Genomic DNA, 12,750 nt, shown 5'->3' with positions numbered 1-12,750 from the left:
GGGGGGCCGGGGCGGTCCCGGGGTTTTCACCTTTTCTCGTTTGCTCACCTGCACCGGGGCTGGGCTGCTCCCGATTCCCGCGGTGCAGTCCGGTGTTGCTGGGATCCCCTCTCTCTATTTCTGTGTTTATCGGTAGTGCATTAAACCCCAAACAGGGCAGGGCTGAGCTGTGCACCGCCGGTAACCGCAGCGGGGTGCGCTGGGGGCACCCGTCCGGGGTGCTCTGCAGCTGAGAGCTGACGGGAGAGGCTTGGGGGGAAAAACCTGGGTGCAACGCAACTCTGGCCGCTGTTGGTGTTTTTGTTGTATCTGGAGCACGGTAACTCTCTGGTGACCTCCTTGGGAACTGGATCCTATCAGATCCTGCCTCCCAGCTTTGACAGAGTTGCCTTTCAAGGCTTCATTGTGTTTTTCTTGCGGCAGAGGAGTCCAGGGATCTCTTTCTGTTTTAGTGGGGATTTTTTCTTGTGGTTTGTTTTTTTTCCCCCCTATACTTGCAGAGGATGCTCTCTGCCCTCACCTGGGGTCTTTTGGAGTATAAATTAATACAGAACAAGGTTTTTGTCTGCTGTTTTCCAGGGATAGCTGTAACTCTGTCCTTAAATGAGCAGGCATACTGAGGTAGCAGTTTTCATACACAAATCGAAGCACATTTAAATACTATGTAAATGCTACCATTTGATAGTAGAGTGATACTAGTTCATTATACCTCTGTGAATTAAGGCTGATGAATGAGAGCATCTATAAAGGTACTTTACCTTGTATGGTTTACATTTACGTTAGGTTAAAACCCCTACCTGAAATCCCGTCTGTGTGCAGTCACAGTCACAACTGCAGCGCTGCTTCATTGGGAACCCTGAAAAGAAGAAAGTTGCTCTCCCCAGCCCAGGACGGCGTGGTCCCACATGGAGCTGTGGCTTACACTTTTGTTAAGGAAAGAGCAGACTGGCCAAGATGGATGTAATTAATGGCAAGGCTGATTTAACTCTCCTTTCTGAGCACTGCACTCCCCAGCACCGCTCCTCACAGCGCGTCTCTGAGCAGTGCGGGGTCTCTGAGCACCGCGGGGTCTTTCTGCGACCTGGAGCGAGGTGCAGTCACGCGCGCTTCCGCAGGCACCTCCGATAAATCCTCTTAGGCGGCCTTCATCCGCTTGTGCAGGAGAGGTTTCCAGGCTGAGAGCACGGCCACTTCTCGCCAGTGTTGATGTTCTGAGCGCTCGGGGAAGGTGCTTCGGGTTCTGTTTCTGGGTTGTGCTCCCGTCCTGGAGGACGCACTGCGACAGCAGGAGCGCTTCGGTTTTTCTGGGTTGTGCTCGCTGAAGGGGAAGCTCAGCTGAATGGTTAGAGCCTTGTAATCTCAAGAGCAGTTTCTGTAGCATCATTACTTTGTGTGCTAAGCAGCGTAATCTTGAGATTGCTGTTTGCTTGTCTTAAACATGGGGGGCCCACGCAGAATCCTCTTTTTTAACTGCTATTTTGCCACTTGGTAGGAGCAGAATGTTGTAACTGAAACAAAACGCTGAAAGAGTGGTCAAATTTTGCTAACGTAGGGTGGTGTGCTTAGTGCCACACCTGTATTTGGTTAATTTGCATGGTAGCTACCCTGGTTTTTTTAGGAACGTGCAATTTGCATTGAGCGCTTGTTTCTGCTGGGGTGCAGTGGGTTCCTGTGGTGGCTGCCTCGAGGCGGGGACGCTTGTGCTTTGCTGTGTTTCTGCAGATAGGCTGAAACCCTGCAAGTGGCAATGTGGTTTTTTGTTTTGTTTTCCTTTCTTCCTTTCTTTGTACTTCCTGTCGTGCTTCAGAGAGGAAAAACCTGTTATAACACAACATTTTTTGGATTCCCGGGATAAAACCCTGGATTTTGCGCTGCCAAGTCCTGGTTTAGCCATAAGGAGAGCCAGCAGACCCCGCTCTGCAGCGGGCAGGCAGCACAGCAGCGTGTGAGCATCGGCTCTTCCTCTGGTGGGGAAGTCACGGAACGGCTCTTTCAAAATAAGCTGCGTCTGTCTGATAACCGAGACTGCGGGGCACTTTGTAAAATCGTATTGTGCTTACAGGTTTTTGCCAGTGTTTGCTTAAGTGCGTTGATAAATTAAATAACGCTTGGGGTTTAATGTGAAACTCTGTTTCTCCAGAAGCTGTCAGCTCCGAAGGCATCAGGCAGAATGGGAAGAAGCCTGCGGGCGGCCAGAGCCACAGCCACGACTGCACCAACAGCAGCGGTCCCAGGTGCGGCGTCTCTCGCGTCTCGTGGGGGTTTGGTGGAGCAGGGTGGTGCACGGCTGCTCTCTGTGGAAGGTCTGGCGAGGAGTAAAAGTGGTGGCGATGTTTCTTTGCCGCTTTAGCTACGGCTCCCATCCACAGAGGGTGTCTGCATGGTGACAGTAGATACAGACGGCACCCAAGGTCTGGGTGGCTGCGTGTGGGTGGGATGAGCGGCGGTGGGGAAATTGTCGATGCTTTGGTGTCCAGAGGAAGAAAAGGTGCAGAGTTTTCTGTCTGGGCGTCCTGGCGTTCAGCTGGACGTGGTCTGGGGGGTCGGTGTCCCTGGTACTGGTGTGCGAGGTCTGCGCACGCTGGGGCAATGCTGCAGCTGCGTTACCGCGTCCCCTCTGCGGTGACCGCGTTGGTCACGGTCCCCGGTGGTGCTGGGACCTGGAGCAGGAGTTGGCAGCGTTTTGGGAAGAGAATCCGCAGATTCGAGTTGGGAGAGAAAAGAGTTCTCCAGAAGCGTGCAGTGAAACCTCCAGTGGGGATTTCAGCCCGGCCTCCCAGGGGCAGTCCTGCCAGTCCCTGTTTGGGCATATTTGTGCTGGAGAGCGGACAGGACCCGCTGGCGTTGTTTATTTTGAATCCAGGAGCTTTGGCTCGGGGCCGCCGTGTCTGTAGATACGGTCTGGAAATGTTACAGTTTCCTTCTCTGGTTCCCAGGACTCTGCGGACCCCGCTGTGTATCCTCCAGAGCCTGCACCGTCCTTGGCACCGCTGTGCGGGCTCTTGACCTTAAATTCATACCATCCCCTTGCCTGTGGGAACTCCCAAGCTGTAGCATGATTTCTGCTGCAGAAGGGGTTTGCAGAGCCAAGAGATACCAAATGAAACCACCTCTGCCTCCACCCACTCTTCACTGCTCCATCCCCAGCAGAGCTGGAGTTTTCCTCCAGGACGGTTTTGGACAAACATGGGTTTTCATTCAGGGCTGAGGTCAGAAGGGCCGGGCAGAGGCAGCGGGGATGAGATTTGCATCTCCTTGCTCCAGTAACCAGGAAATGCGTGCAGGTTTTATATCAAAATCCAGGTGGAAGCCTGCTCTGAACTAACAGGTTAGTGAAAACCTTTCACCTTGGTCAGTTTAACTGGTTTTATCTCCAGATCTGAACCGTTCTAAGAAATGCTCCTTTCAGTCTTGTTTGCTATCCCAGGCATGGTTGTCTCTAGTGAAACAGATAGGAATCAACTCCTCGGGGGCAGACGTGAGCTGTGGGCTGTGAATGTCCGGGGTTTCACTGTGGTTTTGCTTTCCTGTGCAGGCAAAGCAAACTCAGACCCGAAGTGACGACTGAGATGGTGCGGTCCTCCAGCGTGATGGCTTCAAACAAGGCTGCAATCTTATCGGAACCCAAGTTCGGACTGAGGGACACCATCGTTAAATCCCAGCTTGTGCAAATGGAGGATTCCTACACGCACATCCAGAGCTTCAGGTAATGATCATCCCTGAGAAGAACTTGTTTTGCCTTTTAGAAATGGCTGTTTCCTGTGCGTATTTCAGAGCATGTCTGGAAATGCGTCGGTTCTCTGCACCTCTGGCCTTCTCTTACTTCTTCTGGTCATTTTTTACCCATGTCATTGTTCAGATAAGCTCATAAAAGCTTGGGTAAAATAAGTAGTTAGGACTAAAACTCTGCTGTGATTGAAATCCTTTTATGCACGTCCTTCTATGAATTTATAATTGCAAAGTGCTACTGCACAGCTCTAGTGCTGTTTTTTATACACTGTGTGTAAAAATGTGTAACCTTCTGTGAAACGTAGTTAAATCACTTTAGGGATTTGAACTTTGTCACATTTCCCCTGGAAGCGTGTTACTCCTAAGCAGTTACATGTGGTGGTGAGCACATGGGTTATAATAGCGCTGTTTCCATCAGCTCTGGGACTCGGCTCCTGTCTTCGCAGGTTTTTTGTGGGGACGTACAACGTGAACGGGCAGTCGCCCCGAGAGAGCCTCCAGCCGTGGCTGCGCTGCGATGCCGAGCCTCCGGACGTTTACTGCGTGGGGTGAGCGTCCGTTCCTGCCCTGGGGGGTCTTGTGGCTCCGTCACATGGGGGGGTCCAGCAGGGAACCTCGGCTGGGGACGTTTGCGTTGCTTGACTCCACTGCACAGCTTCAGCGCGTTTGCACAGCCTGGAAGCGCTGTCACTGCCGTGGTGTTTGGACTCTGGCACTGCAGCGTTACACAACCTCTAACGCCATTCGACTCAGTACTAATGGTAGTTTAGCTTTACATTTAACTTACCCCTAAAATCAGCATAATGAATGATGATGAATGATGAGTCTGAGTTTTCAGTTACGAATTTAGCGACCATCAGTTGATTTAGCTGTTTCCCAGAGGTCAGGGCTGGAGAGTCATAAACAAGTGCAAGCATCCATGGGTTCCTTCCTCTAACGCAGTTTCCAGGAGCTTGATCTGAGTAAAGAAGCCTTCTTTTTCAATGACACACCGAAGGAGGAGGAATGGTTTAAAGCTGTAACTGATAGCCTTCACCCAGATGCCAAATATGCCAAGGTAAACATGGCTTTTGGGGAGGTTTGTGTGTGGAATCAGCTTCCACTTGGGCCTCTCTTCCCTTTCCCTGTGCTCAGCTCTCATCTCGTGAGGCTCTGCTGCAGCAGCGCTCTGAGGGTGAGGGGTGGGCAGGGGGAGGAGGACAGGAAATCTCTTGGCTTCTTCCACGCCTGCCCCTCACTGCGTGGTGAATGAGGCGTGAAGGTATCCGGGTAGGAATGCCGCTTGGTTTTGGCTCCTGCTTCTGCTCTGCTTTGTCTCTTGTCGCTGCTGTTGAAGGAAGCCCCTTCCATGGGCTGTGTCTGTGCTGGAGGTTTTGCTTTGGGCTTTGGCTTCCTTTACGGGGGTGTTGGTCCCTGGCTGCTTGTGCTGAGCCCGCTTGGTTCATCGGATGAGCCCGGAACGCCTCTTCTCTTGTCTGTGTTTTGGGGAGCCGTGTTCTGGGCTGGGGGCGATGTCCTTCTCTCGTCAAACCTCCCCCATTGCAGTATTTGATGGAACGGGTTCTGTTTTTCAGGTGAAACTCGTGCGGCTCGTGGGAATCATGCTGCTGCTGTACGTGAGAGCAGACCTTGCTCTGAACATCTCCGAGGTGGAGATCGAGACTGTGGGAACTGGAATCATGGGGAGGATGGTGAGAACAGCGCGTGGGATGGGGTGAGGTTTAGGAGAGCCCCTCTCCCTGGACGTGGGGTTATTCCGGTTATGCCACTGCCTTTGGAAGCGCCCGGTCCTGTCCCTGCCCAGCTCGGGTGCTGCTGGATGGAGCTGCGAAGGCTCAGAGACCTGGGGCAAATCCTCTACGAAAGCTTTTTTCTGACTGCGTGTGCTGGGCTGCGTGGGGCCTTGCTCTCGCTCTCACGTGGTTTTGATGCTGGCCGTGATTTCGCCCAAAGCAAATAACAGAAGGAAACAGGAGTAGCAGAAATGCGTCTGTCCAGATTAGTTTTCTTGAGCCTTTCCTGGCCTCTTGCTGCTCCTCCTGGAGTGAGATCTGAGCCCTTTGAATGCAGTTTCTGTGAGCATTGCAGCTCTCACTCGCCAAGGGAATTTTTGACAAGCCATGCGCTTCCTCCTCCGTTTACAATTTGTTATGGTTTGTGTTGAAAGATCCAGTTTGTTGCTAAACAGGTTTTGGGACTTACTGAAGTAACTGCCCGGCTCTTGTACTGATTTTAATTTCCTTTTACATCAGCTAATTCCTGAATGACAAACTGAGTCCCATGTGCCTGCCTCTGTCGGCACACTGTGTTGCTGTGTGCAGCCCTCACACGAGTTCCTGACTTGAATTCACAAAGCAGTTACCACTAATTGGCATTTTCCTCCCTCTGGGAGCTAATGATCTGTCTCAATGTCTTCTGCCCACTGCTAACACCTCGTCTGTGGGCTCATCTGCTCGACTGCTGAGCTGCCTTTGTCTTTGTCTTTCAGGGTAACAAAGGTGGTGTTGCCATCAGGTTTAAATTCCATAACACCAGCGTGTGCGTTGTGAACTCTCACCTCGCGGCTCACACGGAGGAATACGAGCGGAGGAACCAGGACTTCAGAGACATCTGCTCTCGGATGCAGTTCTGCCAGTCGGATCCAAATCTGCCCCCTCTCACCATTGCCAAACACGAGTACGCTTCCCCTCGACTGCGGGAATCGCTGCACGTGGCGAGGGGGTGTGCGGTTCCCTCTGCGGGGGTGTGCAAAGGGGTGTGCGAAAGGGGTGTGCAAAGGGGTGCCCAGCGATCGTCAGCCTGGGAGGGCCAGAAATGCTTTGCCGTGACCTGGTTTTGAGAGTGGTCACCTACGCAGCTCTGATGAGCCTCTTGCCTTCTCGTGCTCTTGTTTTATTTCCAAGCGTGAAGTGGCAATGGGGCAATGATACTCACTGATTTCCCCCGTGGGCCGTGGGATGTAGTCAGTGCGGAGCGTTAAAGGCACCGGTTATTGAGAGGTAGTGACGAACACGCAGAACAGGAATCAAAACCAGCAAAGGGAGCAAATGTCGCTTCTCTCAAGTTTTCAGTCTTATTTGCGCTCTCTGATGGAGAAGCAGACGCAGCATCCACCAGGTGCTGAGATGAGAAGGGTTCACGCCTGCGTTTGCCGGTTTGGGGCTCTGCTGCGGGGCCGTGTGTCCAGCTCCGGGTCAGCTCCAGGCCAGCTCTGCAGCTCCTGGTGCCGTTCTCTTTCAGCGTGATCTTGTGGCTGGGGGACCTCAACTACCGGCTGGAGGAGCTGGATGTGGCGCGAGTGAAGCAGCTCGTAGATGAGAAGGCATTTCCAGAGCTCTGCCAGTACGACCAGGTACCGAGGTCTCGCCTGCCTGCGTGGGTGCTGGGTGGAAACTGCACGTGTGCTCCTCGGCCTTCTCGGTGCTGAACATCTCCCTTTTAGCTCATACAGGAATTGCACTTTAATTCTTTTTGTCCTTTTTTCCTTTGTAGCTAAAGAGGCAAATGAATGCAAATGCGGCCTTTGAAGGCTTTACAGAGGGAGAGATTTCTTTCCAGCCAACGTACAAATACGATGCAGGCTGTGATGACTGGGACACAAGGTACGGCGATCGCCTCCTATGTGGTGCTATCAGTGACTAACATTTTCCTCTACTGCTATTTGTCAGATATTCCTATGTTTTTCCCTTAGGAAAAGCCCACTTGGTTTCCTCTTACCGATGTTCAAAATCAAGGAATCACTTTAGTTAGTTTCATTCTTTTTGTTTGTTTGTTTTGGTTGGTGTGGTTTGTTTTTTCCCCAAGCAAGACGTTTAGGATGTTTTATTTGCGGATTCCTGCTTTACCCACTGGAGCTGGACCAGCAGGGGCATTTGTGCTGCCTGTAGCTGAGTTCATTCTCCAAAGCCTGTGAGAGCCATCGTTCCTCTGCTGCACGACGCAGCGTGGCTGACCTGTTCTTGGTGAACGTTGGCTTCTAATGCAGGAACGAAATCTGTGCAGCAACCAGTGGAAAACAGTTAAAATGTGAACTTTAAATGCAGAGCTGAGTTCTTACTCCTCATGGTTCTTATGGTCAAAAGCACCTCTGAGTATTGCTTTGTATGTTAATTGTACCAAAAGAAGGAATTGCGTCTTTGAAGAAGTAGAAAGCAAAGCATGACGTAGAGAAACCTTGTATCAGACAATCAAACCTTGTGCTACTGCTCAAAGAAACTGGAAAGCAGAGCTTTGACAGAGAGCTGGCTCCAGCCGTGTCAGGAAAACGGGGTCTCGGGGAGAGCAGGTTCTGCCTTGCACTGACTCCACCTGGAAACCGTGGTTTTTCCCTGTCCAGTGAGAAGTGCCGCATCCCCGCATGGTGCGACCGCATTCTCTGGAAGGGGCCGGGCATCGCTCAGCTGAGCTACCGCAGCCACATGGCTCTGAAGATCAGTGACCACAAGCCCGTTAGTTCCGTGTTCGATATTGGGGTGAGTGCTGGGGGCTGAGAGGGGTCAGTGCTGGCTGTGGGGAGCGAGAGGTTCTGCTCATTTCCCTCTCCTCTGCTTTTATGGCTTCACAGAGAACAATGGCTGAAAGGGGGATAGACGAGGGAGGGGATTGTTTGCAGTTGGTGATAGCGCTTAAGCAGAATAACAGAGTGTCTGGAGGTGTTTTTTCACAAGTGTTCTTTTGCCTTTTTTCTTATTTTCTGAGTATTTTTCACAGAGACGTGCAGTGCAAGAATGTTCCGTCGTTGCCAGCACAGCAGTGCGTTGTCAAACGTCTGTTGGTCACGGTGCTGTGTGTGTGGTTGTGCAGCTGAAGTCGGGCGCTCACGTGTGCCCAGCGGTTGCCGCTCTGCAGAGCCGGTGAGCGCCGGCGCCCGCAGCGTGTGTGTCCTTCCAGGTGAAGGTTGTGAACGAGGAGCTCTACCGAAAAGCCTTTGAGGAAATCGTGCGCTCGCTGGACAAGCTGGAGAACGCCAACATTCCCTCGGTGTCCTTGTCCCGCAGAGAGGTAGGGGTGTGTTGGTGTTGGTGACTCACAGGGGAGCAGCCCTGGTGCCCGTAAATGTGTTACTGTGGTGGAAGTGCATCAGATGGGCTCTGAGCCCGAGGTCTGATCCCAGGGAAGTTGAATATTCTGACTTCCAGCTGTGCTCTGCTTGCAGGCCTGAGAAATGCTTCTTTCTGTGTAGATGCAGGTAAATCCCATTCACAGGACCAGGCTGGAACGCAGGGGCGTCACTTCATGGGGTGGGGAGAGAGTAAAAGGGCAGCTTGTGGCCCTTGCTCTGACTTGGGTGAGACATAAAATGTAAGATCTGGAGGATTTGGAGAAGGTCACAGAACTGGCATTTGCTTTGTGTATTGGGGGCTAAAAACGATAAGCAAATGAGACGTTTGAGGCTACAGTTACCTTGTTCTGGAGTTCCAGTGAGGTTATTTGAGGGAGCATTGGTTTTAAAGGGCCCACTGCAAACAACTTCAGCACACGGGGTAAGCAAATGTAATCCTGTGTAATCCTGGGAGGGATGGGGTGTGGGAGCAAGAGGGTTAATCTGGGTATTTTGCTGCTTAATGATTAAACCCCAGGCCAGGGATTGCTGCTGATGCCTGGCAAGGCTGATGGAGTTGTCTGACGTTTGTTTCCAGTTCCATTTCGAGGACGTTAAGTACATGCAGCTGCAGGTGGAGAGGTTTACGATCCGCAATGGCCCAGTGCCTTGCCAGTTTGAGTTCATCAGCAAACCAGATGAGGAAACCTACTGCAAGGAGTGGCTGACCGCTAATCCCAGCAAGGGCTTCCTGCTGTCGGGTGAGCCCCTCGTCTGCCGTCCCGTGTTAATGAGCTAATATTGTCCCCTCTGGTATGCTGAGAATGCTGTGCCTATTTGCAAGCTCATGGGTTTAATTCCCTTTTTTAACTGAGTATGGGTTTTTATCATCTTCCCACAGATGCTGAAGTCACGATCGAGCTGGAGGTGTTTGTTAATAAATCAACAGCTACGCACTTAAACTCCGGAGAGGAAAAACTTGAAGATATCTTGGTCTTGCACCTTAACAGGGGGAAGGACTATTTTCTGTCTGTAACAGGAAACTACTTGCCAAGTTGCTTCGGGTCTCCCATTCATACGCTGTGTTACATGAGGGAACCGATCCAGGACATGTCAGCAGAATCCATTCGGAAACTCGTGAGTTAAAGACAAGATGGGAACCATTAAAACTAGGTGTTATGTCCTGTTTATCGCTGAAGAGCCGTCTTCCACTTCCCTGCTCCATAGCCTGTGCTCTCCATTGCTCCACCTGCACCCCCTGCCTTGGTTCTTTTTGGGATGAGCCAACCCATTGCATGTAGAGAGCGCTGATATAAGGTCCTATTAGCCCTGCCTGCACATTTAAAAAAGGTGTGCATCATCTCAATGTAGACCTTTCCCTGGACCTTTCCTCTGGCTCTCTCCGCACTGAACGGAGCTGTGCGTGCCCCGTGCCTCACACGTGCAATGTTTCCATAGAGCCGAGTGTGTGTGAAGCGTGTTTGTGAGCACTCATTTCCCAGTTCTCAGGTGCAAGCTCTGTGAAGCAGTTTTGCAGAGCTGAATAAGAACTTGGCTATCTGCCTTTATTCTTCTTTTTTCCCTCTCCACACCTCCCAGACGCTGATGCCGCTGGAAACGAACGGCGATGCCGTCGAAGCTGAAAAGCCTCTGGACATCCCCAAGGAGCTGTGGATGATGGTGGATCACTTGTACCGCAACGCTGCCCAGCAGGTTGGTGCTGCAGACACAAAGTGATTGGTTTGTGTTGGGGTTACTTTTGAAGAGGATACCGTTAATGGCAGTGACTGCTAACTGTGGAGTTTGGCCAACAGTCAGAGATAAAGGACATCTGTGATAAGTGACCCTGGCACCTGGGTTGTGCTGTTTCGTGATGGTGACCTGGTCTGTGTGTGTCCTGTGTCGGCAGCTGCCCCTCTGCACAGCTCTGCGGGGCCACAGCCGTGCTGGGGATGCCCCTTCGGAGAGATGTGTCCAGCCAGATAACAACGTTGCTCTGTTTACCCAAATAACTTCTGTTTCCCTTGAGGCTGACTGATGATCTGCTTTGCAGGAGGACCTGTTTCAGCAACCAGGCCTCAGATCCGAATTTGAGCAAATCCGAGATTGTTTGGACAAGGGAATGCACGACACCCTCTGTATCCTTTCAGACTGCTGTCCAGTGAGGCTCGCTGTGCCTTGGCGATCAAAGCTGGAAAAGACTTTACCAGTCTTATGCTCCGCCATGGTTTTAAATGACCACCCCTCTGAGCTCTGCAGTTCCTCACTGCTCCGAGCAGTCGGAGCCATCACGTCCGCTAAGTCCTTGCGATGCTGATGGTGAATGGTGCAAGTGTCCAGCTGTCCACAGACACTGCTCGCTCTGTGGAGCCCAGGGAGTTACCTCAAAGCAGTGAGCAATAGCGGGAGTTCCTGGAGACCTGAGCAAAACCTGATGAAGGTGGATCGCGCCGTGCTTGCCTCTTCCTTAACCGCCCCTGGGTCAGTCGGCAGCAACCACTCGGTGGCGGAAGCGCTGCTGCTCTTCCTGGAGAGCCTCCCCGAGCCCGTCATCTGCCACAGCTTCTACCGCAGCTGCCTGGAGTCTGCCCGCAGCTTCCAGCTCAGCAGCCAGGTATGGCCACCCTCGTATCGCCCCCCTCGCCCCGAGCCTCCTGCGATTCCCGAGGGAGGGCAGGGAAACCGTTTTATGTCAGTAACGGGTTTTTGTTCTCAGAAAACTCCATGATCTGATAACAGACCCGAAACTGGCGCTTCTTGGTTATCAAGAGCTGTTGGTGTCTGCAGACAGGGAGATGTTGGTAGTGGGTAGAGCTGCTAAGCCATTGCTGTATCTTCAGTATAAATGTTGGCTTTGGTTTTTTTTCCCCCTCCTCAGATCATCTCTAACCTGCCAGAGTGCCATAAAAATGTATTTGAATATCTAATGGCATTTCTACGAGAACTACTGAAAAATTCAGGGAGAAACCATTTGGATGTGAATATTCTTGGTAAGGAGCAAAATAACCGTTCTGCTGGGAGGGGCTTTGGGGTCTGTGTAACACAACGTTGCTCGAAGGGAGTGCAGTCGTGGCCTCTGCTGTTTGAAGCCTTTACCGATGGGCAAACAGCTCGCAGAGAAGCAGCCTTGGCTCTGTCCTGGGGGGTTGGGGGGGGTCACTGTGCTGTGCTGCTGCTGCTCCTCTTGCTGTGTGTGTGATTTTCTTCTTTTATTTATTTTAACGCAGCCAGTATATTTGGGGGGTTGTTGCTTCGCCCTCCTCCTGGACATCCCATGCCCGATATCGGTGACAAGAGGAAAGCTCAGCAATTTATCCACCAGTTCCTCGTGAGAGAAGACAGTTTACCGTGAATTCCCGATGGCGGCTCGTCTGATTTTTAGATATCAAATTAGTGTAAAGATATTCTTTTTGTACAGTATATTTTTCTTTGAATATCACAGTATTTTATACAATCTGCTGCCTTGGAAGGTGCAGATCAGGCAGTTGGAATCAGGTGTCACTGTTTAAGCTGTAAAGTCTATCAGTTTTCTAAATAAGCTGTATACCGTGAATTCCCGATGGCGGCTCGTCTGATTTTTAGATATCAAATTAGTGTAAAGATATTCTTTTTGTACAGTATATTTTTCTTTGAATATCACAGTATTTTATACAATCTGCTGCCTTGGAAGGTGCAGATCAGGCAGTTGGAATCAGGTGTCACTGTTTAAGCTGTAAAGTCTATCAGTTTTCTAAATAAGCTGTATGTAGACAAGCAAAAATAAAGTGTGGTATTTACACTATTTTATTTAACTTATATCACAACACCGATTTTTAAGTCCTTGTTACTGAAATAAAAAGACCTCGGTGCGTTTTTCCAGTCGCTCTGCTCCGTTTCGGTGTTGCCTGCTTTGGGCTCTTGGGTTTTTTGGGTTCTTTTGGGGTTTTCCGGCCCTGTAACGGCGGCGCTCACCGCTCCCCGTGCGCGGCCACGGCACCGCC

The 12,750-nt window shown here is 51.3% G+C and overlaps 1 protein-coding gene across 1 annotated transcript; it reads left to right on the top strand.

Moving 5' to 3' along the window:
- Positions 1-2,140: 2,140 nt before the first annotated feature.
- INPP5B (inositol polyphosphate-5-phosphatase, 75kDa) lies at positions 2,141-12,174 on the top strand (the record flags this gene model as incomplete). The annotated part of the gene is made up of 17 exons (XM_010188538.1): positions 2,141-2,234; positions 3,536-3,706; positions 4,176-4,277; positions 4,672-4,786; positions 5,304-5,420; positions 6,218-6,405; positions 6,970-7,081; positions 7,222-7,331; positions 8,066-8,201; positions 8,620-8,730; positions 9,369-9,531; positions 9,672-9,907; positions 10,370-10,483; positions 10,824-10,908; positions 11,257-11,384; positions 11,649-11,760; positions 11,998-12,174. Coding segments are annotated over 17 exons (2,219 nt in total), but the record flags the coding sequence as incomplete, so codon positions are not given.
- Positions 12,175-12,750: the final 576 nt, after the last annotated feature.

The sequence above is a fragment of the Mesitornis unicolor genome, unplaced genomic scaffold (genome assembly GCF_000695765.1).
Source record: "Mesitornis unicolor isolate BGI_N332 unplaced genomic scaffold, ASM69576v1 scaffold45597, whole genome shotgun sequence".
Lineage (NCBI taxonomy): Eukaryota > Metazoa > Chordata > Aves > Mesitornithiformes > Mesitornithidae > Mesitornis > Mesitornis unicolor.
The sequence above is the reverse complement of the archived record's forward strand: the minus strand, read 5'-3'. Positions and strand labels throughout refer to the sequence as shown.